The 26,501-nt window shown below is 44.0% G+C and overlaps 1 protein-coding gene across 1 annotated transcript; it reads left to right on the top strand.

The window, feature by feature from the left end:
• The first annotated feature begins 9,761 nt into the window (after positions 1-9,761).
• Psmc1 (proteasome 26S subunit, ATPase 1) lies at positions 9,762-25,484 on the top strand. Its single transcript, XM_005390281.2, has 11 exons — positions 9,762-9,828; positions 13,053-13,106; positions 13,663-13,759; positions 16,242-16,366; positions 16,586-16,771; positions 16,959-17,087; positions 17,931-18,027; positions 21,663-21,852; positions 22,713-22,864; positions 23,443-23,597; positions 25,123-25,484. The coding sequence occupies exons 1-11, from the start codon at positions 9,826-9,828 to the stop codon at positions 25,255-25,257; spliced, it is 1,323 nt and encodes a 440-aa protein (XP_005390338.1). The 5' UTR covers positions 9,762-9,825; the 3' UTR covers positions 25,258-25,484.
• The last annotated feature ends 1,017 nt before the right edge of the window (positions 25,485-26,501 follow it).

The raw sequence follows: 26,501 nt of genomic DNA on the forward strand, positions 1-26,501 counted from the left end.
AAAAAAAAAAAAAAAAAAAAAGAACCAGCTACCTTGCTACACGGTTAGAGTCAGAGGTGTGTGTACTAAACATAGTAAGGAAAAGGGAAGGGAGAAACGGCTTCTATGGGAAGAGCAAATAGGTTTCTTCAGGAAAGAAAAATGAGTTTTCAGGAGAACAAGCAGGAGATAGGATGGTGTTTGGCTGCTCCTGCAGGAGCTAGCAGTCTTTCCAGGCTCTTCACAGCTGTAACTCCCGGGGAGGGCTTTGCCCTCGGCCTTTCTCCTGGGAGAGAAGAACTCTTGGCCTCACTCTTGGGAGCAGACTCACCATGGAAAGGGAATTTCTGACAGGTTCATGTTCCAGAGTTGTGTTCTGTCAGATAACAGAAGCTCCAAGATGGCTTCTTTCTGCATCTGTTGATTCTCAAGTGACTCAGGCTTAAAATAATCCTCCTAGACCAGCTCTGGAGCTGTGCTGAGCCCCACAGTGTTTGAACTGAGAACTGAGAGTTAAGTAGGAGGAAGCCAGGCAGAGATGTTCCCTCACAGAGATCCCAGGGGCCCACAGGGCTGACTGGAGCACTGAACAACTGGAAGTGAGACTGTTAAACGCACCCTTAAAGCACATTTAAATCCTAAAATTCCGGATTTTTCTTTTCATTCTTTCTGTTTTTTTGTATGTTTTTGTTTTTGTTTGAGACAGGGTTTATAGCTCAGGATAGTGGTGAACTCATTAGATAGCCTAATCTAGCCTTGAGCTTGCTGCACTCCTCCTGCCTCGGCCTCCCAAATTCTGGGATTGCAAGCATGTGTCACCATGCCTGGCTGAATTTTTCTTGGGATAAAAAAAAGGAAAAAACAAAACAAAACAAAACACCCCAACTTGGGGCTCGACACTGCACTCAGAGCCAGAATCTCTGAGAGCTGATTTACCAACTGTATCATATGAAAACCATAACATCGCTGGGCCCTAATTTCCCATCTACAAAATGAAGTCTCCCACTCAACCTTTAGCTCCTCTCTTGAGGTCTGGAGCCCAGAAAGGATGGAAGCTAGGAGACTGGGGGTGGGAAGACTGGGCCCAGTGATGAGGGAGCAGCCTGGTCCCAGCACGGGGGGGGCGGGGACGCTCAGGCAATGTGTGTCCCCTTGCAACACATGTGGTTGACCAGATGGCCCGGCCCAGAGGCTAAACCAGAGCGTATTCTAGAAGCTAAGATTGAGGCGGGATTTCACCAGACTTCTCGGTGGACCGTGGGTCTGCATAAGCAAGGAGCATTGGTGGAGAACATCCAGAGCCTGCATTTTAAGAGTCCAGGCGCAGAGACCGCTTGGCCCAGCGGAGGAAAGGTCACTGGAGAGTGCGTATATGGTAGCGTGGCGTCCTCTGCTGGAGAGTAGTTGAACTGCATGCATCTGTCGACACCCTAAAAATGTCCTTCCTCCGTCGCCAACCACAGGACACCATGGGCAGCTACGCAGCCTGAACGCTAAAGCTCAGGTTTAATTTTGGTGGCAGATCATCATACTCCAGGACTCAAAATATATTTGAGGCAGGTTATACGATAAAAAAGACCTTATGAAAAAAGTCTGTACTTCTAAAGGCATGATGAAGTTAATGATAGTAAAATTTTCCCAGCCCCTTTTCAGGTTTCAATTTGAACTCTGAGAGGAATTAGTAGGTAAAATGGATCCTATTTGTAAGTCGTGATTGAGCCTTTTGGGAAAGTTTCACAGAAATTAAGAAAGAATAGCTCTGGCGCCTGGCAAACAAACCATTTTGCACATCTGAAATGTTACAGCTCCTTTTGTCATCATGTTGAAGAAATATGTGATCCAGGTTATGAATAATAGATTTTTATAATAAGTCACCCCGTGCCTTTGGTTTATGATACAGGAGGCTTTAAAAGAATGGAGTGACACTTTTATTACAAAATTCTTTCCTTTCCCATTTATGTGACGATGTCTCAGCCCAACATCTATAAAAATAAAGACCAAGAATAGAATTGGCACTGATGTGTGCTTCATTTGATAATGTCATAGTCATCCATAGATAGATGAAACTCATTGTGAAGTGCATTTCTGATAAAGGCTTACATTTTAAATCTCAAAAACAAACAATACACACTCCAATATGCTGTATCATTTTGATCAAGTGTTTCCTAGTCATAATAGATAACTCAAAACCCAGAAACATTTTAGCACAGACGCAGAAAATAACATGCACTTAAATATTTTTTATTGCTAGAATAGAATTTTTGCATAAATTTATGGGAGATTGCTTGATAAAGCATCAAAATTGATTGTCAAGCATCAAAATGCATGACATTAGGATAGAATTGTGTGTGAGAAGTGGAGTGAAAGTATTAATTTCAAGGTGGAAAGGGGCTGGGGATCTAGCTCAGCAGTACAACACCTGCCTGGCAAGCGCGAGGTCGTGAGTTCGCTTCCCAGCACCGGAAAAAAAAAAAAAAAGTTGCAAGGTGGAAAGAGGAGACAAGTATTTCAAAGTTAAGGAAGAGCATGTGTAAAGAATTTTTAAGTGTATGATATCAAATATCAAGCTATCGTGAAAGATTGCATTGGGATGTGTGTGTGTGTGTGTGTGCACGCACGCTTGTGTGCACCCATGTATGGTGTGATCAAAATAAGCAGCGAATGTTTAGATTTTTGAAAATTTATTACAGTAAAAGACATTGCCGCCTGTAATCCCAGCACTTGGGAGGCTGAAGTAGGAGGATCATTGAGAGTTTGAGGCCAGCCTGGGCTACAAAGTGAGCTCAAGGCCAGCTTGAACTGCATATCAAGACCCTGTCTCAAAAAGACAAAAAAAAAAAAAAAAAAAGGCATTGCCATTAATCCCCCTCAAAATATTCCTCCTTGCTTCATTGGTTTTTGTTTTGTTTTCCTTTGTAATTTTGAGACAAAGTCTCGCTATGTATTTTAGGCTAGCCTTAAACTTACTATGTAGCCTAGATTGGGCTTGAAATTGCAGCAATCCTCCTGCCTCTGCCTTCCGAGTGCTGGGATTACAGACATGCGCCACCACGTTCAACAATGCCTCCTCCTCTGTTTGCACACACTTAACCCTTCCTTCCAGCCACTTTCTGAAGCAGCGCTGGCAGTCCTCTTTCGTGTCTTTATGAGGTGTGATAAAAAATACAGTGAATGCTGCTGCTGAGTGCCATCCAATAGAAAGGCAGGTTTATAAAAACGTTACAGTGTGTCCTCATCCACCTTATTCACCAGATCTGGCATGGAGCCACTCTGGCTCTTCCCCAAAGGGAAAATAAATAGCCACAAAAAAGGTTTTGAATTGACTCAGGACATTGAAGCAGCCACAACAGTGCAACTACAGACCCTCACTCACGAAACAGGACGTCAGAACTCTTCAGAAAGGGGTAAGAATAACAGATAAGTGTGTTCGGGGTGGGGGGAGTTTTGAGGGGCTTTCATGGCAATGTGTCATGGCAATAAATTTATTTTTATTTAAACATTCACCATATGTTCCAATCATACTTTGCATAAGTCCACACTCACAAGTCTCTGGCAAATGGATCATTTGAAGCTATTTAAGCTTCTAATGAAATGTAGGTGCTAACTCTGAAACGTGTCAAGGAATACATAATTTTGCAAAATATTTTTGTGGGTGCACAAGGGAGACGTGTTTGAAGATCCTGCTCCTCTCCACCAATAGATTCTAAATTTTGTAGGGCTATGTGACCAATAAATTGGTGCACAGCATAAAGGAATCAGTAAGAGTTTGTATACTAAAATAATAATGATGATGATAATAATGGCTAGACAATTGCCCAATGCTGGAAATTGTTCTGAGCACTTTGCACTAATCCTCAAGCCATGGTACTCTGAGGAAGGAACTATTAAGGTCCCTGTTCACAAATGACAGAAAAGAGGCAAAAGGGGCCGAATGACTGACCTGAGATGACACAGCTCACTGGCGACAAATCTAAGAAAAAGGCTTGGCTGTGGGGGCCTTGTTCTCAGACATGGACTGACTGCCTATTTGTTCATATTTTTATTTTATTTTTTGTTATGCATAAAAACATGAAAATCGTACATATTAATGGGTACCCTGTGATATTTCAGCACACGGATATGTTGTGTAATGCTCCAATCAGGTGAGCACATCTGTCTCCTCAAACAATCATTTCTGTATGGGGAAAATACTCAGAGTCCTTTCTCCTGGCTTTCTGAAATGCGCAGCATATAATTGCTATGTTCAGCGCACCAGCACTCCTGGGTCCTAGCCAACGACAGCCCGGTACCCACCGGTCTACCTTTCCCCGCCTCTTCCTCCCCGTAACAAAAGTTCCGGGAGCTGAGGCTGTTGCTCAGCGGTAGAGTACAGAGCATGCATGCGGCCCCAAGTTTGATGCCAGCGCCAAAACAAAACAAAGAACTATCCCATGAAAAGACATCTTGATGACTTCTTCCAACGCGCCCTCCGGCCACCAGGAGGTGTCTACTCTGCTGTAGACAGCTGCCCATAACCCTGGATCACAAGCCTCAGTATTGTTGAAGATGTTTGTTTAAAATGCAGGTGCCAGAGCACCTCCCTATCTCTGGAAGACAGCCCCAGAAGCTGCCTTTTCGTTGTTTGTTTGGTTGATCAGTTTTGTTTTTTTGAGACGGGACCTCACTATGTAGCCCAGGCTACTCAACTCTTGGTGATCTTCCTGCCTCAGCCTGCCTAGTGCTGGGATTACAGGGGTGCACCAGCATACCTGGCTCAGAAGCTGCCTTTTGAGGTTGAGAACGGGCTGCTTTCCCTCAAAACAAGACTTCTGTCCACCTTTGGCCTCCATCCTGTCTCAGCCACCTTTCCATCTACTTTTACAAATCCCACTGAACATCAGAAAATAGTATATTGTCCTTCTCCCCTGGCCTGTTATCCCATTATACAGATGAGAAAACAGAATGAGCTGGGTTTCTGCTGTTGCCAAAGTCCCACAACTGGAACTGGGCTTGGGTCTGAGAATCCTGCCCTTTACTCCTACCCCATATCTCTGCCAGGCTCAGCGACATTTCTCTACAGCTGGATGTTGGCCAAACAGCATCCTTCCCCAAACTAGGTCCTCCACTGTTTTCACCTGACTTATGAACTTCTCATAGCTTTGACCCCTTTTGGCCACCGTATCAACTCAGCCAACACTGTGCCCAGCGAGAAGAGCTCTGCGATCGCTTCTGGCGCTGAGGATGCTGGGACTCAACTCTGGCCTCCTTGAAGCTGTGGCATCAGCCAGGCTGGGCCAGGGCATCAGGAGCCACTCAGAACATCTGGGGTTACTTACGGCAGGTAACAAGGGGTGAGTGCAAATGCAGCCAGCCTGAGATGAAACTGGCAGGAACAGAGGTTTGTTGCTAGAGCCCCTCCCATGCACGGCCTATCAGTCCAAGCAAGCCAGAGCCACAGGGGACATGAGGCTGCTGCCCAGGTGCCCAAGGCCAACATGTAGAAATCCGGCTCCTCCTACCAGAGCTACCTGCTGACATAACGCAGTTCACACAGGAGCAGGGGAAGGGGAATGTCTGACATAGGAAGAAACTGAGGCACAGAGTGGCTACAAAAATGCCTCCCCAAAAGATATCCAGGTCCTACTCTCTCGAAAGTGCATGTTAGCTTTCACATCAAGAGGGGATGGAAGTTGCAGATGGCTATCATCAGCTGACCTTCAGGAGGGAGATAGCACAGGTTGTATGAGCGGGCTGAATGGGATCACCAGGGTCCTTGAAAGTGGACGAGTGAGGCAAAAGAGCAGCTATGAGAGCAGAGGGGTCAGGGAGGGTGACCTCAGCTTTGAAGATGGAAAACAGGGAACACAAGAATTCCCCCCATCTTGTCTAGTGAAACTCTGTATCATCTCTAGTGGTTTCTTTAATAATTATTTTTTTTCTTCTCCTTAATGGTTTGATCAATCTTCCATCCTTACAACCTGTAATCTGAGCAACTTCATTGACGATAACAATATGTGATATAACAACCACTGTTAATTCCTATTATTTTATTTTGAAACCCTGTATTATTTTTAATATTCTTGCTTTGTTTTGTTTATGCCTGTGATGTTGGCATTTTGCTATTGTTTCTTTTTTTTTTTTTTTTTTTTTTTTTTTTTTTTTTACTACTCTCTTCAAAAAAAAAAAGAAAGAAAAAAGAAAGGCATGCAGGCGACCCCTAGAGGCTGCAGACGGCATGGACGTGGACGCTCCTCCTAAGAACACAGGCCTGCGGTGCTGATTTTAGACCAGGGACATCTGAGTGGGAAGTCTAACCTGCACAACCTTAAGAGAATAAATTTGCGTGCTTTCAAGCCATTACATTTGTGGTCAGTTCTTACAGCTGCAATAGGGAACCAATACAGCTAATAAGGATGGAGTCCAGACTCAGCCTGAGGTAGTCTAGTGCCGAATCTGTTCTTCTCATTACTGGGTTATTGCTTCATCTCCAGCCCCTTAGCGTCCACTGGAAGTTGTGTCTGTTTCTGACTTCACTACGTGGGGTCTCTAGTTTCCATCCCTGACAGCTCCTACCTCAGTGCCTTTGTACTGCCTGGTCCCTCTATCTAGAAAGTGCTTTCCCCTGTCTAACTAGCTCACTCCTTGTCCTTAAGGTTCTTGCTCAGGTACTATCCTATTTAAAGTTAGAATCAAAAATAAATAAATAACATTAGAAGCACCCCTCCCCCCAAAACCACATGCTTCTTAACCTGTTTAATTTTCCCTGTGGTATTTATTGCCATGTGGCATATTATATATTTTACTTCTATATTTACTTGTTCATTATAAAATCCACTAGGGAAAGAACTTTTTGTCTACCTGATTATTGCAGTATCCCCGAGCCCTTGAGGAGAGCCTAGAGCACTCAGAAGTTTTTCACTTTGTGAGTCTTGAGGCAGAATAAAGAGGTCTCAACTAGGCATTGATGGAAAAGTAGAACATTGAAGGTAACAAAGGTAAAATGACAAGAGCTGAGTGGGGATGAGTGAGGGAGAGAAAATGAGAGGTTCTCATTCTCTTGGCTTGGGTCTCTGTATGGTGGAATTAGCCAGGAGAGATTTTTTTTTTTTTCTGGTACTGGGAATTGAACTCATGACGTCGCAGTTGCCAGGCATGTGTTGTGACACTGAACTAAACCCCCACGCCCTAGCCAGGAGAGATTATACGTGAGTTGAACGGATCCTTAAGGAAGACACTAAGTTCAGTTTGGGCACCTCTAGGACAACATGTACAATCAATCATGTGTTTCTTACTGACAGAGATGCATTCTGGGAAATGCATCATTAGGTGTTGTGGGTGGGAATCTCATCAAGTGCACTTACACAGACTAAGAAGGCTATGATGTCACTAGGCAACATACTCTTAAGGGACTGGCATCCTATACTCATCTGTCATTGACCAAAACATTATGCTACATTATGCTATATACATACACAAGTGTGGGGCTACAGAGGCACAGGAAGAAAAATAGACATGCACATGTGTGCACATACACAGTCACTCAAGCATAAGCATGTGCATAAACACACATACAATATATACATTAATAAAACATGTGTACATTATTGCCAACACATGAGATTTAATACTGTGTTTAAATTCCTGCATATTTGAAAGAGAGGCTAGGCAATTTTTTCTTAATTTTTATTTTTAAAATTTATTTATTATTATTATTATTCTTGGATTTTTTTATGTATGTGGTGCTGGGAATTGAACCTAGGACCTTGTGCATGCAAGGCAAGAGCTCTACCACTAAGCCACATCCCCAGCCCCAAGTTTTTTAAAAAACACGTTAATTCCACATGTAAGAAAGATGGCTATTCATAATCTCTCCCAGCTCTACCATCCTAAGACAAAAGGACATCCTGGGCAGGTCAGTCCCTGGGGTTCCTCTCTAAGAGAGTCCAGGGAACCAATATAAGGTAGAGAAAATGAAAGACAGCAGAAAAGCTAAGCAGATCTACATCACGAACAGCCAGGAGAGAGCAAGGAGAGGCTAGGAAGACTGCCAGGCACTTGACACTAAGAAAGGTCGGAAGTTGCAGGCAAGAAAGGAGAGCTCCAGGGGTGGCTGTCGCTGGTGGAGAGTATCAAGAGTGTCAGCCACAGGAAGAAAAGAGGTGAGCGGGTTTGCTGTACCTGAAGGCACTGCCACCTGCTGCACGTCCTCTGGGATTTAAATCTTACATTTTGGTTGCCATCTCTTAGGAGCCCAGTACGTAGTTCTTTGGTTCTACACAGACCACCTGGTCATCCTGTGCAACACTGGCATGGCCTTCAGCATCAGCGAAGGGGTTGCTGTCTCTTCCCTGTCCTGCTGTTCGATTTCGTGTATCATATAGACTAGATGCCAGATGTTACGGGAGGTTGACAGGGGTAAGTTGGTAAGAATCCTGAGATGTCACACATTGTTACAGACCAAAGAAAGGAGACAAAAAATATATATGGGTAAGAGAAATTCATTCTAACTCACAGCTTCACGCTAAATCAGTGAACTAAAAAACAGTTCCAGGTGGGCATGGTGGCATGTGCCTATAATCTCAACAGTCTGGGAGATTGGGCAGGAGGATTTCAAGTTGCAGCCCAGCCTGAGAAACTTAGTAAGATTCTGTCCAAAAAAAAAAAAAAAAGAGCTGGGGATGTAGCTCAGTGAAGGTTCTGAGTTTAGTCCACAAGTACCACAAAAATCCAAACCAAACACACAAACAAAAGAGCTCTATATTGTTTTCTTATATGCTGAAGATCACCTATCAAGGTCTCATCACTTATATGCTGAAGATCACCTATCAAGGTCTCATCACTTCTACTTTTAGGACCAACCAACCAAAAAGCAGCAAAAATTTCTCTTCACGGTTGAACTTTCTATCCCAGGACTTTTCCTGCCCCTCTTATCCACAGTCAGGGTAGCTCAGTGTAAATGAGTTATGTTTCTACTCCCCAAAATTTTGTCATAAAACACGCCGGCCTTTTCAGTCTGGTGGACATTTTCCAACTGCTGTCTGAACATGCTGCTGGTGAGGCAGAGAACTTATTATAGGATTGGTCCTCTTTACCTTTGACCAGCATCCTAAACTCAAACACTTTTTTTCAAACATGGTCTCAAAAGTCTGATTTAACAACTGTTTTAGCAGTGATAGACAGGAAGGAGTGTATGTGTTGTGTGTGAAATAAGTGAAATCTTTTTAGTGTTTCACAACTAAAATCCCTAAATTAACTGCAGCATTTTTTGAGCACCTGCTGATGGAAGTTTCCAGACACAGAAAGGATCACTGAATCCTGGTGGATATGGGAAATGGTGATCTTTACCAACTAATTCAAGATGAGGAATTTCTAGAACATTTGACACAAGTCAACGGTTGTCGAAGAAAACAGGTTTAGACAACTCATTACACAGATACCCTCAAGTGTGCAAGTTAATTCCAGAAAACAAAAAAGTGTTTGCGCAAAGATGTATGTCAATTTAGCAGCTCCAAGTGCCACTCCAGTTGTTGGAGCTGTAATTTCTTTCCAGTTATTACACTTAATGTAAATAATATTTTTATATCTTATATCGCAATTGTTTCCATTCGTTCACAGTTAAACTCATTAAATTATTGGCAAAAACTTAATAAGCGCGTTAAATTTTTTTTCAGCTAAAATAGTTCTAAGATTCACATCATCAGTTATAACGCGGTGCCAACCGAGCCATACAGTCATCTAGGGCACAAGTTCATCCGCGTAGATTTGGCCCCTTTCGGCTACCGTAGTGTTCGTCAGCAACTTCCGCTTCTGACGTGCGCCGCGAGAAGTGCACTTCCGGCAGCGGGTTCCTAGAGCGGCCGAGGCAAGATGGTGAGTGACTAAGGTTTTCGGCTGCTGGTCGCGGTGCTAAGTGGTCAGAGCGGCCCGAGGCGAGAGAACTAGGCGGCTATGCGAGGAAATCGGTCCAGCCGCTCCCCTGCCGTGGGGCCGGTCTCCCTGGCGAGCGGAGGCTCCCGGAAACGGCGGTCCGGTCCACGGCGGGCCGAGACCGCCCTGCTGGCCCGGCCGGGGGCTCGGCGCGGAGGGTCCCCGGGCGGGCGACGTGGAGACGGGCACCTGGCTGGCTTTGCTGCGCTGCCTGCCTGGGCTCCGCCGACCAGCGCGGGCGCCGCCTCGAGGAGCCGGGCGGGTGTTTTCTGAGCGGGTCGAGCGGAGAGTTGAACGACCGGCGCGGAGGGGCCTCGGCCCGGCCGAGGTGGGGGCTGGAGCGTGTGAAGGCGGCGGCGACGGCGGACGCTTCGTGAAAGGCGGCGCCGGGTGCTGGTGGCCTCGGCGCCTGAGTAATAAAATCCGCCAGCGCTTCTTCGTTAGTTCGCTAAACAGTCGAGTATTTGCTTTGCTGTGCCGTCTTGGCGAGGGTCTGTTTTAAGCAGTTAGGGTACAGGGGGTGGGGAGCAGGATGGATGACGCCCCTGCCTGCATGGCGCTTCCCTTCTAGACAGGAGGTGACAGTAAGCAGAAGTACGGCGGAGAGCAGCGTCGGGCCGGGCTGGCCATCGTTGTCTGGGCGGTTTCATAGAAAGGGAGGAGATCGGGAGGGTAGCAATTTTCAGTAAGGTGTCAGGAGGACCCTTGAGGGTGAACGTTGAAGAGGGGCCTAACTTGAGGGGGTAACCCGTGCCAGCGTCAGAGGGAAACGTGGGCCGGGCAGAAGGATCAGCAAGTGCAAAGGACCAGAGAGGGGACTGTGTTTAGCACGAAATCATGAGCAACAAAAAGGTCAGGCCACGTAGAGGTCTTCTGAGGACTTCGGGCTAGTGTCCTGAGTGTGCGGCAGGTACTTGGCCAGCATTTTGTCGTTCGTTATCCCAGTAGTCCCTGGAGTATCCTCATCTCGCTAAAGAGGGTGACTGTGATGGAACATGAACTCTGTCAGTGTTTTCTAATAGAAAGATACCTAGATTCTGTGGATTAGCAGACCTGACTGTACCTGGCTCCATATCGGACACGCTTTGTGACAGTAGCCAAGTTACTTCACCTCTCAGGGTCTTCTTGGTTTCCTTGTCTGTAAATGGAGGTAATGATAGTCATGTTACAGTTTTTGTAAGCGTTGACGAGGATGGGATAATACTCCGAGAATGGTTAGCACACTACTTGTGTATAGTAGGGGCTACTTGAGGTCCCAGAGATGGAGTTTGGGACCAGTTCAGGCAAATGTCCCCCATCGGAGCCAGACTTGTAGGATCTCGCGAAAGATACCGGTGTACATCTAGAAAGGTTAGGGCCAAACTGAAGAGTTTGGACTTTAGCCCGTAAAGGCCAGGGAGCAGGTGACAGTGTTTGAGGTGCCAAGGGTCAGTTGTTTGTGTTTTGGTTTAGTTGTTTTGTTTTGTTACTTGTTTTTTTTGAGATGAACTCACTGTGTAGCCCAGGCTGGCCTTGAACTCACTGTGCAGCCCAGGCCGACCTCACACTCATGGCAGTCCTCCTGGCTCAGCCTCATGGGTACTGAAATTACAGGCATGTACTGCCGTGCATGGCTAGCTATTGGTTTTAGAAAGTAATGAATAGCTGGATTTGTTAGAAGAGAAACTGGACCCCGAGATCTCGATTGGGATGCTTGCATCCAAATGAGATGATGACCTAGACCAAAACAGGGTTGGAGGGATGGAGATTAGAGAGAGATAGGCAAAAGAGAGTGAAGAATAGAACTAGAATGGATTTGGATGGTTTTGTAGCCAGACTAATAATTAAAATCCTGACCCTACCCTTCCTTATTTCACCAGTAATAGTACATTGGAGAAAACTTAATTCAGGTAATTGATAAGTGGTTTATATGTCTTGCTTCATTTTCAGCAACAGATAGGAGCTAGTATCATCTTTGCTTTCCATTCAAGGACGTCAGAGCTCAAGGAGATGACCTGATTTATCCAAAGCCACATAACCTATAGTGATAGAGCCAGAGTTCAAACTTGGGTTTATCTTAATTCCACAGCCTGTGTTCTCAGGCTTGTTGTAGTTCATCACTTATAAAAGAGGGAATCATGAACTGTCCCTTGGGAAGATTGCATGGCAATAGTGAAGTATAAAATTAATGAGATAGTACAGAGTTGGGCATAGTAAGGATCCCATAAACATTAGCAGCCCCAATCGCTGGCATTTTTCCTTAGGAGGGATAGGTAATTAATGAAGGCCTGTAACTTGGACAACCTATTTCAGCATAACTGTGTTACCTAGAATCTCTCCAAGGCCTTAGTTGCCTTCTTGAGAATTAAAGCACAAAGGTTTTTTTTTAAAGGATCTTGCAGGTGATGAAATGCATTTGACACTAGCTCTTAGATAACCAGGCTTGTAGTTGTTTTGTCTTGATAACAAAGCTGCTGGTATACTAATTTTAAAGGTGCCTATGTGAAAGTGATCTGAGGGGCTGAATAACCCCTGGTAATTAATAAGTTCACTGTTACTCGTGTTTAAAATGCCACCATTTCTAAGGTTTGCTCTGTGTTAAGTATTGTCCTGTTAATGCAGGATCTGTTCTGTTTTAAGAGCAGAAATCCCACTGAGCTTTTTATAAATTCTTAACACCTTCAGGTGATTTAGCTTTTCAGATTGAGACGAAAGTCCTGGGTGAGAGCTCCCAGGCTTCAGGGGTGGGAGGACATAAGTTGTTGAAAGGAGTCTTCTTTTGGATCCTTGTGTAATCTCCCTGAAGAGTAAATGATTACTGAGTATGTACAATGACAGTTCTCATAGCTTGATTTCTTGAAATATACTAGTAGGCTCAGTCTTACAGTTTTATGTTAAAGAATGTCAGGCTTTGTACCTCCCACTCAGGAGGGGATATTCTTAGAACCTCAGTCTCCTTAGTTATGTCTACATCATAATAGAGCTGTTCTTGATCCTAACGTGTAAGCAGTTATATATAATCTCTACTAAGTGAACACATTGTTAGCTGAAGATACATTTTGGTTTCACAAGTGTTAAAATGAGGGGAATGTGTTTGTGTTTCAGAATCATGTGAGGGTAAGGTGGGTATTCTTTTGAAGTGACCATATTCTGAATTTAATTTGTGTCTGACTTTTTTTTTCTTTCAGGGTCAAAGTCAGAGTGGTGGCCATGGTCCTGGAGGCGGTAAGAAGGATGACAAGGTAAGTAAGCCAGATATGTACTGCATTATGACCAAATTGTGGGAAAATGTCATTGGTATCAGCTGGGTTCTTCGGAGAGTCAAGAATTTTAAAATGCAAAGTGTTTCAGTAGTTATTTAACTAGCATGCCTATAGATAGTACGCCCTTTTCGTGTTTTTAAAAGGTTATTGACCTAACCGTCCACTAGGTATTTATGAGATAATGATTTTTAAATGAGTAGAAGGATTAGCAGTCTAGAAGTTTTAAGGTAAATTACCTATAATTTTAGAGTTTAATATCATGAGGTGTGAGAAATTGCTTTATATTAAACTTCTGACATATAACTCAATTCTGATCTCTCTACCTTGCTGGAATAATCTGTTCACTGTCATTTAATAACATCAAAAGATTATGTTTATCAAAATTGCAGGAATGTGAAGCTTTGGGGTATTTTTAAGGAAGCATTTTAATAGCATTCTAAAAGATAAGGAAAATCCTATCACCCAGAAATAGATGATGTAGAAATAAATTTCTATTTTGTGACTTCCATATCACTTTTTTCCTTAAAATCTCAAGGACAAGAAGAAGAAATATGAACCTCCTGTACCAACTAGGGTGGGGAAAAAGAAGAAGAAAACAAAGGGACCAGATGCTGCCAGCAAACTGCCTCTGGGTAATGATAGTTTCTTCATGCCAGGGGAAACCACCTGTATGCATGTGGCATATTCTGCAAGGGGACATGGGAATAGGAAAGTGGTTAGAGCTCTAGCTTTGTGGTTGTAATTCTATTCTTCCCTTCTTCCAGATTGGCATAAAATTATACATTATTTTAAAATAGAGTATTATAGGGGCTAGGGGTATAGCTCAGCGGCGCAGGCGCCTGCCTAGCAAACGCAAGGTCCTGAGTTTGATTGCTGGTACCGGAAAAAAAAAAAAAAAAAAATGGAGTATTATATAAGTCTCTCTCACTTTAAAAAAAAATTGCATTAATTTTCTTTATATAGCCAGCTCTTTTAGTGTATTAAAAGTATAGTTTTATATTATAAACCCCAGGTTGAACTTGAGTAACTCAAAAACACTCATTTCATGAAATAAAATTATTAAAATTCAAAATTCAAATCCTGTGATGCCTGAACTTAAAATTTTCAATGGCTGCCTACTGAACATAAAATTACAGCTGTCCTGACCAGCTCACCTCTCCTTTCGGCCCTGCCACTCGCCTTTGCTTATTGGTTACGCTGTTTGTGTCCTTCTGAGTCTTTTGTGTACCAGACCTTTGCCCTTATTTTTACCTGTGCTTAAAATGTTCTTCATTGGGTCCTCCCCATGGGTACCTGCTTCTTTTCTCTCTAGGTTTCAGCACAAGCATTGTCCCTACCCTCATTGAGAAATGTCGCTCCCTCAGAAGGAGTCAACTAATTTTTAAGATACTGTTCAGTTCTATACTTACAATCTTATTGGTCGATCATAATTTTGACCCACATTGTGCCCACCTCATGACTTTGTTCTGTAAAACTTCCTTTGAGAGGTGGGCTCATTGGCAGCCCATCCTGTGCTGCTTTTTTGTTGTTGTTGTTGTTGTTTGGGGTTTCCTTGAATACTGGGGATCAAACTCACAACTTTGCACTTGCCAGGCAAGTGCTATACCACTGAGCTATAGCCCCAGCCCCGGCAACCCATTGTGGATTCTTCCTGCCTCTCAGGAACTATTACCTTTCCTCATTCCTCCATTCCTATTCCTCACTCCTTTTCTCCAATAAACTTTCCTGCTTTTAGCTCAAAAGAAAAAATATTTTGCTCAGTTAAGAATGAAAGGAGGTAGGGACTGGGGATTTAGCTCAGTTGGCAAAAGCGCCTGCCTGGCAAGCGCAAGGTCGTGAGTTCAGTGCCCGGTACCGGAGAAAAACCAAAAAAAAAAAAAAAAAAAATTACAAGAATGAAAGGAGGCAGGCGCAGTGATACATGTCCATATTCCCATATTCCCAGATACTTGGAAGGCTGCACAGGAGAACTGCAGGTTCAGTGCCAGCCTGGGCAAAGTGAGACATTGTCTGAGAATTTTAAGAAAAGGGACTGGGGATATAGCTCAGTGGTATAGTCCTTGCCTACCATGCACAAAGCCCTGAGTTTAATCCCCAGTACCTCTAAAAACAAGAAGAGGAAGATAGTAAAACCAACCATCAGTAAAGAGAGTCAGCTGTTAGTCTACTATAGTGAGTCATTTGGTCCCAGTAGAGAAAGAGACAGATCACCAAAACAGAGTAAAAAGCCTAAAAATAGTCAGGTTGTAGAGATATTTAATATATGTTGAAGGTGACACCTCAGTTCTGTGGGGAGTGGGGTGGGTTACTTAATACAAATGGTTGCCATTTTTTATTTTCTGTTCAGAGAAAATTAAATCAGACCCTTGCCTCTTGTCAGATGGGTTACAGATGTGTACATGGAAAAAAAAAAATGAAAATTGAGGAATACATTTAACCCTAGGGGAGAAGCAGCTTTTGAAGTTAGAAAACTTGGGAACCATAAGAAAAGGTGGACAGATTTGTGTATGTGAATGAGAAAATTTCTCTGTCGCACAAAATTTCAAAAGAAACAAAGTATAGAGAAAATTGCCACACATGAGAGAGGTGGTTGATATCCCTGATACTGTAAACTTCTACCAGTGGATGAGTATGTGTACAGCTGGTGTGCAACAGTGTCTGCTAACTGAGCAGGAATAGTCTCTTGTTTTGTATCCATGGGAAAAATAAACCAAACTGTCCTTTGTGTCAGTGGCTTTTTTCTTTAAGTAAAATAGGCTGTTCAGTGAACATGTCACTTTTTGCTGGTTACTTGGGCGCAACCTCATCTCCATTTTCACATGGCTTGTTATAAGTGCCAGAGTTCCTCTCCCTTTTTCATCTTCGCACTTGCTTATTGGGGTTAGCAAACTTGGAATTTTTCAGAATCTTTTTTTTTGAGACAGGGTCTCATTTTGTAGCCCAGGGTGGCCTTAAACCTGTAGCAGTCCTTCTGCCTCAGCCTCCCAAGTGCTGGGATTACAGGGATGCACCACCATATCCAGTTTAGAATCTTAAAATAATTTTAAAATCTTAATATTTTTTCCTTAATTGCAAACAAAGTTCCAAGTGTGATACTTTATTTTTTAATTACAGTGACACCTCACACTCAGTGCCGTTTAAAACTACTCAAGTTAGAGAGAATTAAAGACTATCTTCTTATGGAGGAAGAATTTATTAGAAATCAGGAACAAATGAAACCATTAGAAGAAAAGCAAGAGGTAAGTGCAGAGGCTGTTGTAATTTTCCTTTGTTACAAATTGAATTCTATTTAGAACTCAAAACTCAACAGATTCAAGTAGTTGCACCTATCCAAGATTTTATGAAGCCGAATAACTACCTTTTGAAAGTATTAGTTGCTTTGTAAACCTAGTAAACTGTTAGGACCGTCCACCTTTCAGGTTTAATGTACGTTTCCTTCACGGTGTATTCATGTATAGGAGGAAAGGTCAAAGGTAGATGATCTGAGGGGGACCCCAATGTCAGTAGGAACCTTGGAAGAGATCATTGATGACAATCACGCCATTGTGTCCACATCTGTGGGCTCAGAACACTACGTCAGCATCCTTTCGTTTGTGGACAAGGATCTGCTGGAACCAGGCTGCTCAGTCCTACTCAACCACAAGGTGAGTTGCTGGTCTCCAGGGAAACCTGTGGGAGTTTGTTCTTCCACTTCGCTCTGTCTACCGGTCCCATGATGTGGATCACCAGAGTGTCCTGGAGGTAATAAAGATGCTATGAATGGTGTGCTTCATTGTAAACAGGTGGAGGTTCCTTTGAGTTCCTGTGTTAAAGCTTGCTGTTCCTTGTTAGGTGCATGCTGTGATCGGGGTGCTGATGGATGACACAGATCCTCTGGTCACAGTGATGAAGGTGGAAAAAGCCCCCCAGGAAACCTATGCCGACATTGGTGGATTGGACAACCAAATCCAGGAAATTAAGGTATGGCTGGGAACCAGTTCTAGGGTTTTAGATTGTGGTTTCTTGTTGTTGTTCCATTTAAGGTACTTTGGAGCTGGTTGTTTTTCTTCATTGATCAGACTGGAGACTGACTCAGGGCTTACTTGTTGTGGTTTGTGTTAATACCGAGATAGGTAGTAGAAACAAGTGTATGATAGTTCCTGCAGCAGCAGCAGCAGCACTTAACTACTTTTTATATGTAATGTTTAATAAACTGTCTGTGTGAAAACATGATGTGTCCAGTTCAGCTGTGTGTATCTGGAAACACCAAGTGTTGCATGAAGGTAGCACATTTACCTGGCCATCCCTGCACAGTGATAGGTGTGAAACATAATCCCCGCTTCTGTGTGTAGTTTAATACATTCCTGCTGGTTTGACCCACGCATGATTGATACATGCATGGCCATCCCATCGGGCAGCACGGGACAGTCCTTCCAGGTGATACACACCACACAGTAGACATTCATGGGGGTTCTCAGCTGCCTTCCAGTGAGATGTACGAATTACAGCTCCACTGTGAAAACGTTAAGTGAAAAGTTTGAGTTCTGTCTTTCTTAGATTACTTTTGCTCAGGAGTAGCTTAAATGTTGCTCAAAGCTGACTTCTACTGGAAAGTAAAAGGGACATTGGGTATAACTTAGAAGAGATGGCGGCTAGAAGCTCAGGTGGGTCCTTGTATGTCCTTGGTGCTAATAAATGTCAAGGAAACATTGTAAGAAGAAAGAGATTTTCATTTAATTTTGTTGAAAGATATTCTCATGATATAAAATACTGCTAATAATTTGAGAAAGCCTTTCATTTTTACCAAGTGTTTCTTTTCTGTAGGAATCTGTGGAGCTTCCTCTCACCCATCCTGAATACTATGAAGAGATGGGTATAAAACCCCCTAAAGGGGTCATTCTCTATGGTCCACCTGGCACAGGTACGCTCTGTTTGATACGCTACAAGCACTTAACCCATATCTTGAGCAGCCTCATTCACTAGTTATAATGTACGTTGCGGACACCACAGTTCCTTACTTTAAAACAGGTGCTCAAGGGCTGGGGTATAACTCTGTGGTAGAGCACGTTGCTTAGCATGCATGAAGCCATAGGATCAGTCCCTGGCATTCCTTTCCTCCACAAAAACAAAACAACAACAGTGACCAAAACCAAAATAGGTATTCCAACTTGGCTGTTACATGTGCAGTAGAATCACCTTGGTAGTATTAAAATATACTGATGTTGGTTCTGTGCCAAAGGACTTTGATGTAGTTGTCTGGAGTATGGTCAAGCCTTCAGAGCCATCATGGAGAACTGCTATAAAAGCTGTTCTGGGGTATTCAGATAAGGTTTATTTCCCTGGCAGAATGGCACCGGTGACATACTTTTTTTTTAAATTTTTTTTTTTATTTTTTATTTTAAGGAGTAAAAGAGGGTTAACATAATAATAGGGGGGGCTTAGCAAATTACAGACAAAGTGGTAGGAAATTATCAATGGTTATTGTTTTACATATTGTTATCTACAAGATAGTTTCTCAGGAAAACAAATAGATAAATGATAGTGAGTTACAGACAAAAGAGGTAGGAGATTATCAATAGTTGTTGTACTAAGGTATCTTCAAAGTGGCTTCTAAAGAATATAAATAGAACTATACATGAGTGACCTACTGAATAATCATTCAATAATTCTGAATGGTTATTGTAGGAAACACATCATAATAAACATGAATCCATTTATGAAATAGGATAGGAACAATACAAACATTACAGAGTTATGGATACATTAGTAGGAAAATATCAATGATTCCTGTAATACATGGTGGTATCTTCAAAGTGGTTTTTCAGGAAGACAGAGATACACAAGAAGGATCTAACAAGTAGTTACAGCCTAAGGGTTGTCAAAACTCAAGTGAGCCGTCTGGGGCGAAAGCCATTTTTTGTAGCATTTTCTCTCCAGCCTCCCATCGCATTGGGACCCCACAACCAGTTAGTGTCCTCTCCCCAACTGTCAGCACAGGCAGCAGGAATCCTGCTGCAGACTTCTGCGGAGCTCCAACACAGCCTGTACTGTCGGGAAGAATAGCTTCCAGGGAGTCTCCTCAGGTTTTGTGCAAGGTCCTCCTGGTTTACAGCTTCTGAGCGGCTCTCATGACCGCAGTCCACAGGACCTCTGACTCCGTGGGCTTAGTCTGCATTCTCATGTTCTCCAAGTCCTTGTTCAGCAGCTGCTCCTCCGCTGACTCTGGACCTTTCTGGTTCTCAATGGCAGGAGCAAGAGTGGCCCGTTGTATGGCATATATTCCCAGGGGTTTCTCCATGTTTGAATGATTCACCCATGTCCGTGGGTGGGCATCTGTAGCCAGTGCATGGTGGGCCAGTTGTGTCATTGTTTCTCTGTGTCATGATAGATCTCAATTGAGCGGCAGCGGCTGGCCTAAGGGCCAGCGTGCAACGGCGCTTACCGCCACATGGCTCCCCATGCACCAGGGGCCCTCCTTCCAGGGGCCTATGAGGCAGGAAGCTAGCCAGCCAAAAGACCAGTGCTCCTCGCCTGTGGCTCCCTGTGCACCGGAAGCCCTCCTTCCGGGGGCCTACAAGGCAGGGAGTGAGCCGCCGGTCCAAAGACCGGCGCTCCCCGATTGTGGCTCCCCATGCACCAGGGTCCCTCCCTCCAGGGGCCTGTGAGGCAGGAAGCTAGCCAGCTGGAAGACCGGCGCTCCCCGCCTGTGGCTCCCTGTGCGACCAGTGACATACTTGATGATTATAAAAACATAATATTTGATTCGTTGTGTAATAAGTTGACAAGTTGCAGAGAGCAGGATCTAGAGTGTAGTCATTTGCCTGAGAGACTTGAAACTTTGTTCCTGAGGGTGTGTGGATTTGTGCTGAGGGTTGCCCACATTGGGAGGGCTTGAGGGGGCACACAACTGGGAGGCCTGTGCCCAGAAGCCTGGCACTAAAAGAGACCATATTGCAACTCCACATCATCTAGCAGAAATGAACCTTTCAGAGGCTGGTGGCTAGTCCAGGGCTTCATTTTCTGTGGGCATTTGGTAACTGGATGGAGCTGGAACACAGGTCTCCTGACGAACAGCCACGTGCCTTCTGCAGGGCATTGACACTGAACCCATGTGCTTTCTGCAGGGCTGCAGCATCAGGATGGGCAGGCCCTTCAGAGGAGCAGGGACTTACTCAGTGATTCCTTGACTTCTTTGAAGCAAGGCAGCAGCTAGTTCTGGTTGCTTCTGGATTAAGAGCCCATCCACATGACAGGGCCTTTTTGTCTTTCCACTGTGCCTCAGGGAGTAGTGCTGCCTCCTGAGCCTTTTCCTGCCACTCTCCTGTCTGAGTGAAAGGAACAGCATTGCCACATGTTGCAAAGCCTAGTCCCATCCTTCCCACTGTGGAGTCATGGTCACTCCCTAGCCCGCCTTCTCTTCTTCTCCTTGCTGGTCTCAGGTTGCTGGTTCTGCCTCAGATGCCTCTAGCTGTGAGGCAACGCCCAGGCCCTCGGTCCCATCCTCACTCACCATCAAAGAGGCCAAGGTCTCCCAGCTGTAAAATTTTAAATTTGGTTTTCTTTGCTTTTTTGTTTTTAACCTGAAAGAAATATCCAGGAATAGAGCAGTGTTGGAAATGTTATTAAAGATCTCCCTAAGATGAGCGAGAACACCTTGGCCCTTGGAAGGGCATGCCACAGACTAAAAGAGTCTCAAGCTTGCTGGAGATCCCATTTGTGGGAGCTCCACCAAGAACTCCTAGCTCGGGTGTCTGGCTGGGAGCGTGCCTACCGAAGAACTCCTCTCTTGATAGCCAGGCTGTGTGGATTGTGCTTGGGACCATGTCCTATGTCTTTCTAAGGTCAAACCTACTAGGATTCCCAGGCTTTGTTTCATCACTGATAGTTTGTAAGAGTTTACTTGGTTCTCTAACCCTGGGTTGTAAGGGTCAGGTTAATTTTATGCCTTGAAAAATTCAGTGAGTGTTCGGGGGAAGAGATTTTCATTTAAAATTTTAATTTTGCCATTAATAATGCTTGCTTCTAACACACTTATCCCATTGTTACAGTGAAAGATACTGCTGTCCATCTCTCTCAAAATACTTCCCCTCACTTCAAATACATTTATCCTGGCAATGTGTCATTTACTGTAATAAGTTTTTAAAAATTCATTTACTGTACTTGTTAATCATCCCTTGTATATGCAGCTTTGAAGAGGCCTAGGAAAGGCTAACCTAGAGAAAAGATGAGGTCTCTTTTATGCTCGCACAAAACAGTTCTTTCTGCGGGTAATCATAATTTGTAACCCTTCAGCGGATACTTTGGGTCAAGATTTGAAAATAACCAAGAAGATATTTTCTAAAATGTCTTGAGGGCGTTAGGAAAATAATTCAAAATAATCAACATGTGTCTGTAGATGTTTAAATTTTCCCTACCTACTCAGGTAAAATACTTGATGGTGACATCCTTTTTGTCACTAGGGTCCATCCACTTGTGTCCTGTTAAGGTGGTAACATTTCTGTAAGTTAAAACAGCACTTCAAGTCCCCTTTTACCTTTTTCTTTTCATCTAAAATAGGTAAAACCTTGTTAGCCAAAGCAGTAGCAAACCAAACTTCGGCCACTTTCTTGAGAGTGGTTGGCTCTGAACTTATTCAGAAATACCTGGGCGATGGGCCCAAACTTGTTCGGGAGTTATTTCGAGTTGCTGAAGAACATGCACCATCCATCGTGTTTATTGATGAAATCGATGCCATTGGGACCAAAAGGTAGAGCATCTTTTACTGTTTTGAATTATCCTGAGGATAGATCTCTGAGAACGAACGGTGTGTTGGGCTCTGCCTATGTGACGAGCCTTTGCCATGGCTGTGTGCGTGCTTTAGACCCTGCCCTCACAGGGGCCAGGTAGCAACTGCCCAGAACTGGGAATGTCTGGAATTTGGGCGGTCGTGAATAACCACATCTTGAACACTCGCCTGAGCCAAGACCATCTGGACTCTGCGAACACAGCCATGGCAGGCTCTCCTCAAGGAGTTCACAGTCCTGTAGGGAATCAGACACCACAGTCGGAATAAATGATAGTTTCAACCGCAGCAGCTGCTGCAAAGAATTGTGATCTGTCGCATGGCTGATTGGGGCGTCTTAGTCCACTTGTACTCCTAACAAAAAGCTACAGGCGGGCTAATTTATAAAAATGGAAGTTTATTTCCTTATAGTTGTGGAAGCTGAGAAGTTCAGTATGAAGATGCTAGTGTTGAGGTCTGGTGAGGCCTGCTTTCTGCTTCCAGTATGGTACCTTGTTGCTTAGCTTTCCAGAGGAGACAAATGATGTGTCTTCATATGGTAAAAGAGCAAAAAGGGCCTACACTAGTTCCCACCAACCCTTTTATGAGGCACTAATCACTTTCCAACGTCCGCCAGCTCTATGTGCAACCACAATGAGGATTAAGTTTCAACACATAAGTTTTGGGGCACATATTCAGACCATAGCAGTGGGGTGCTGATTTTGTTGCTAGAATGTGAGGGAGTACCACTCAGCTTGTGAAGAGAATGTTGACATGTTGTGCCAGTGAAGTCTTTTGTTATTCCCCTTTAGCAGATCAGTCTTCATTTCTTTTCTTTTCTAAAGATATGATTCAAACTCTGGAGGTGAGAGAGAAATACAGCGGACAATGTTGGAACTGTTGAACCAGTTGGATGGATTTGATTCACGGGGAGACGTGAAAGTTATCATGGCCACAAACCGAATAGAAACTTTGGACCCAGCACTGATCAGACCAGGTTAAATTTGCTTTAGGTTCAAATGGAGAATTAATGTGCTTATGTATGTTTGTGTTTTAAGCATGTTTTGGGTGCAATTATGAAATGATATATACATGGCTAACACTGAAGTGACACAATTCTGATTTACTGAAAATATGCCCCCTTGAGATAATTTAACTGTGCTGACCTCCGTCCAGCTTGGCCCTTTAATTGCAGTCACTGCTTCTTTTTCTTGAAGAATTCACATGATAGCTTGGGCTTATTCTTTACATTCAGGTAGCACTAAAATAATGTTTGCTACCTTTTGTAGTATTTCTTAACAAAATGTGTGTGTCCTTTGTCATAAATGTGCCATTCAAGAACTATTCCTTTATTTATTTCTCATGGCAGAGATTTCTTTTAAATGGGGTGAGTTCAAGTGTAGAAATTCACTAAGTACAGAAACTATATTCACTATCAGAGACCTGGATGCCATCCCCACATGATGCCATCTGATTGCAGTTGGTTGTTCTCGGGTGGAGGTAGGGTGAGGCCTCAATCTGAGGCAGACCAGAGCTGGGCTGGACGCGGTGTGATGGAAAGCTTTGTACCTGCAGGGCGCATCGACAGGAAGATCGAGTTCCCCCTGCCCGATGAAAAGACTAAGAAGCGCATCTTTCAGATTCACACAAGCAGGATGACGCTGGCCGATGATGTAACCCTGGACGACCTGATCATGGCAAAGGATGATCTCTCTGGTGCTGATATCAAGGTGAGAACCTAGGCGGCCGGCTCAGCCTTGGAAATAGGGCCATCACTCAAGAAAGACCGTGCTCTCAGTGAGGTTAGGCTGGACATGTGGGTGTCTGGGGTTGAATGTCACGATTGTCAGGTTGGTTTACCATTGTGCCTACATGGTAGATTATTTTTTATTCAAAGCTGTTTAATCCATTATTTTATGAAGTAAATGGCTCCCAAGGCTCTGTAAGCACAAGGATGAGTCAGTGGTACTAAGCTTACCACCTTCTCTGCACAGCCTTGCTCAGATGTGTGGGCCACTCAGCTCCAGGCAGAGGAAGAGAGCCTCTGACAGAACTCACCTAGACCTGGGGGCTGGGGATTTAGCTCAGCGGCAAAGCGCCTGCCTGGCAAGCGCAAGGTCATGAGTTCGGTTCCCGGTACCGGAGAAAAACCAAAAAAAAAAAAAAAAAAACTCACCTAGACCTGCAGAGGGGGCCCGCCACCCACTGCATTCAGGTTCCCACTGTGTTCTGGTGGCCTACACCCGTGGTTTAATCACAGATGTAAGAGTTGGAACATTTGTTCTCTGCTGCCTGGGTGTACCGAGGCCCAGTGGCGCTGAATGTGGGCACAGCCGGCTTTCCTTGGGCAGGTTTAGGTCTTGACTGGATGAAGTGTGCTGGTTAGGTAGGAATGGCACATGCAGTGCTCTTCCAGCCACACCTGCACTGAGCCTCTGGATGACTGGCATTAGTCCCAGAGAACTAGCGTAGTAGTTTAGTTGATGAGTAAAAAAAATGTTTTTAAATAGAAATTATTTGGTAATTGTACACTAGCTTTTTAAATTTGAGACAGGGTGTTGCCATGTTGCCCAAACTGAGCCCACAGTTGTGATCCTTCTGCCTCAAGCATTCCAGAGTACTGGGGTTACAGGCGTGCTCCACCGTGCGTGGCTGCTGGCGCCCTTTTCTATGCATAAACACACTTTTTGGCGGAGTCATTTGAAGTAAATACCTGCTGGCCGTAACCAAGCAAAAATTTTAGTGCTGTGATTTTGCTTTTATCACATGGTGAGGGGTCTTGTTTTCTTACTGGCAAGTAATTGGTCTGATACTGGGAAAACAAATATTAGAATAACATACTGCACTTTACAGAATCTAAGCAAAATAAATGTGCTGGCTGCAAATAAGTGAAATGGACATATACTCTCAATTCTATTTTTCAGGGCATAATTTCCTAGGAATATTCCCTTTAGTGAAAGTAAAGCTACAAGAATTTACCGACCTGGCAAGCCACACAGCTTGTTAGAACCTGAGCCAAAACCTGGAGCCCACAGCCTTGACTCCTGGCCAGTCCGCTTTCTAAATTATCACTATTTCTAGGTTAAGCCAGCTCAGATTTTTTTAAAAAACAAGGGATGCTTAAAATGTTTTAAAAATACTCTTTTCTCAAATGAGCAATTGTATTTAGTCTGTCTTATACCTTATTTCAGAATAGTTCTCAATTGCTTAAGATAAAAATATTTCACTTTCTGAACATACTGTTTGTTCCTTCAGGCAATCTGTACAGAAGCTGGTCTGATGGCTTTGAGAGAACGTAGAATGAAAGTAACAAATGAAGACTTCAAGAAATCTAAAGAAAATGTTCTTTATAAGAAACAGGAAGGTACCCCTGAGGGGCTGTATCTCTAGTGAGCCACAGCTGCCTTCAGGCACGTCACTGGGACTTTTCTCAACCCCTGGGAAGGATGAGGTTTGGGAAGGTGCCCTGAAGGAGACTGTGTTACATTTGATTCTCATTGGCAAAACATGGCATGTCTTTTCCAGTATGACGTGTAGGGTGCCTGCTGGATGGCCTTTATCTGTGGTCATTGTGCTGCTTGCTCTTTGCTTCCCAATAAAATGAGCTCTTTCACAAACGGTCCGTCTGTGGTCTCCACACCTGCCTCAGCAGCAGTCAGGAGGAGCCCACACTTCAGTGGCCGTTCACTCCTGCTTAGTACTCCCAGAGTTGGTGGTACCAGTCATGGTGGTAGCCACATAGTACTGTTGTCAAGGAGAAGGAAATAGCTTTCCTCTGTGGTGCATGCAGGTTCTTGGCACTTGGGGGACGTAAGTACTGATATTCCCAGAGACTAAGGCAGTGATAGTGAACTTCTTAGAGCTTTCAGTGATACAGCCTGCTGTGGCATGCATCCATAGATTCACTGCCACTGCAGTAAAGGTTCCTAAAAGGAAACTCGGGGCTGGAGCATCTCATACCATCCTTGCCTGTCCTTGTTCTTGGGCTCAGGAACCTCATCGTTTTCAAGTGTTAAAAAAACACAGAGCTTCCTCCTCCCTCTCTGTATTTGCTTTCTAAATAAATTGCTCCTTTCTAGTTGGATCTCCTTCCATTAGGTGGAGCAGATTAAGGTAAGCACCCACCTGGCATGGTGGCTTGGGTAAAGAAATAATACTTTTCTAGTCACAGACTTAGCTCAAAACAAGACAGATTTGCAGCTGTGCATGGTGGCATTTAAAGTCCCAGAACTGAGGGAGGCTTAGGCAGGAAGATTATAAGTTCAAGGCCAATGTGGACTACCACAGGCTAAGAGCCTGCCTCAGGAACAGTACAGATTTATCCCAGGTCTGACAGGTCAAAAGTCTAGCCCTGGTTTAGGGGATAAAATCACAGTGTTGGCAAGACTACATTCCTTTCTTACAGGCTCTAAAACAGGGTCCATCTCCTTATCATGGGGCTTTACTGGCAGAACTGTTGGAGATGTAGGACTAAGGTCTTTCCTTGCAGGCCTCCCGGTTGGTAAAGTTCTCTATCCTCAGAGCATCAGCAGCTCAAGGCCAGCAAAGCTGTGACTCTCTCCTGGCAGTTCTTCTGTCTTCACGTCTCTAGCTCATCTACCTCCTTTTGTACTTGAAATGAACCCTTGTGATTA

This window comes from Chinchilla lanigera, unplaced genomic scaffold, assembly GCF_000276665.1.
Source record: "Chinchilla lanigera isolate Chin_1 unplaced genomic scaffold, ChiLan1.0 scaffold00037, whole genome shotgun sequence".
In the NCBI taxonomy this organism is placed as follows: Eukaryota; Metazoa; Chordata; class Mammalia; order Rodentia; family Chinchillidae; genus Chinchilla; species Chinchilla lanigera.

Coding starts and splice junctions, on each gene's coding strand:
- Psmc1 (XM_005390281.2), top strand. Junction 16,772..16,958: donor CAGTCCTACTCAACCACAAG/GTGAGTTGCTGG, acceptor GTTCCTTGTTAG/GTGCATGCTGTGATCGGGGT. Junction 22,865..23,442: donor CCCAGCACTGATCAGACCAG/GTTAAATTTGCT, acceptor TTGTACCTGCAG/GGCGCATCGACAGGAAGATC.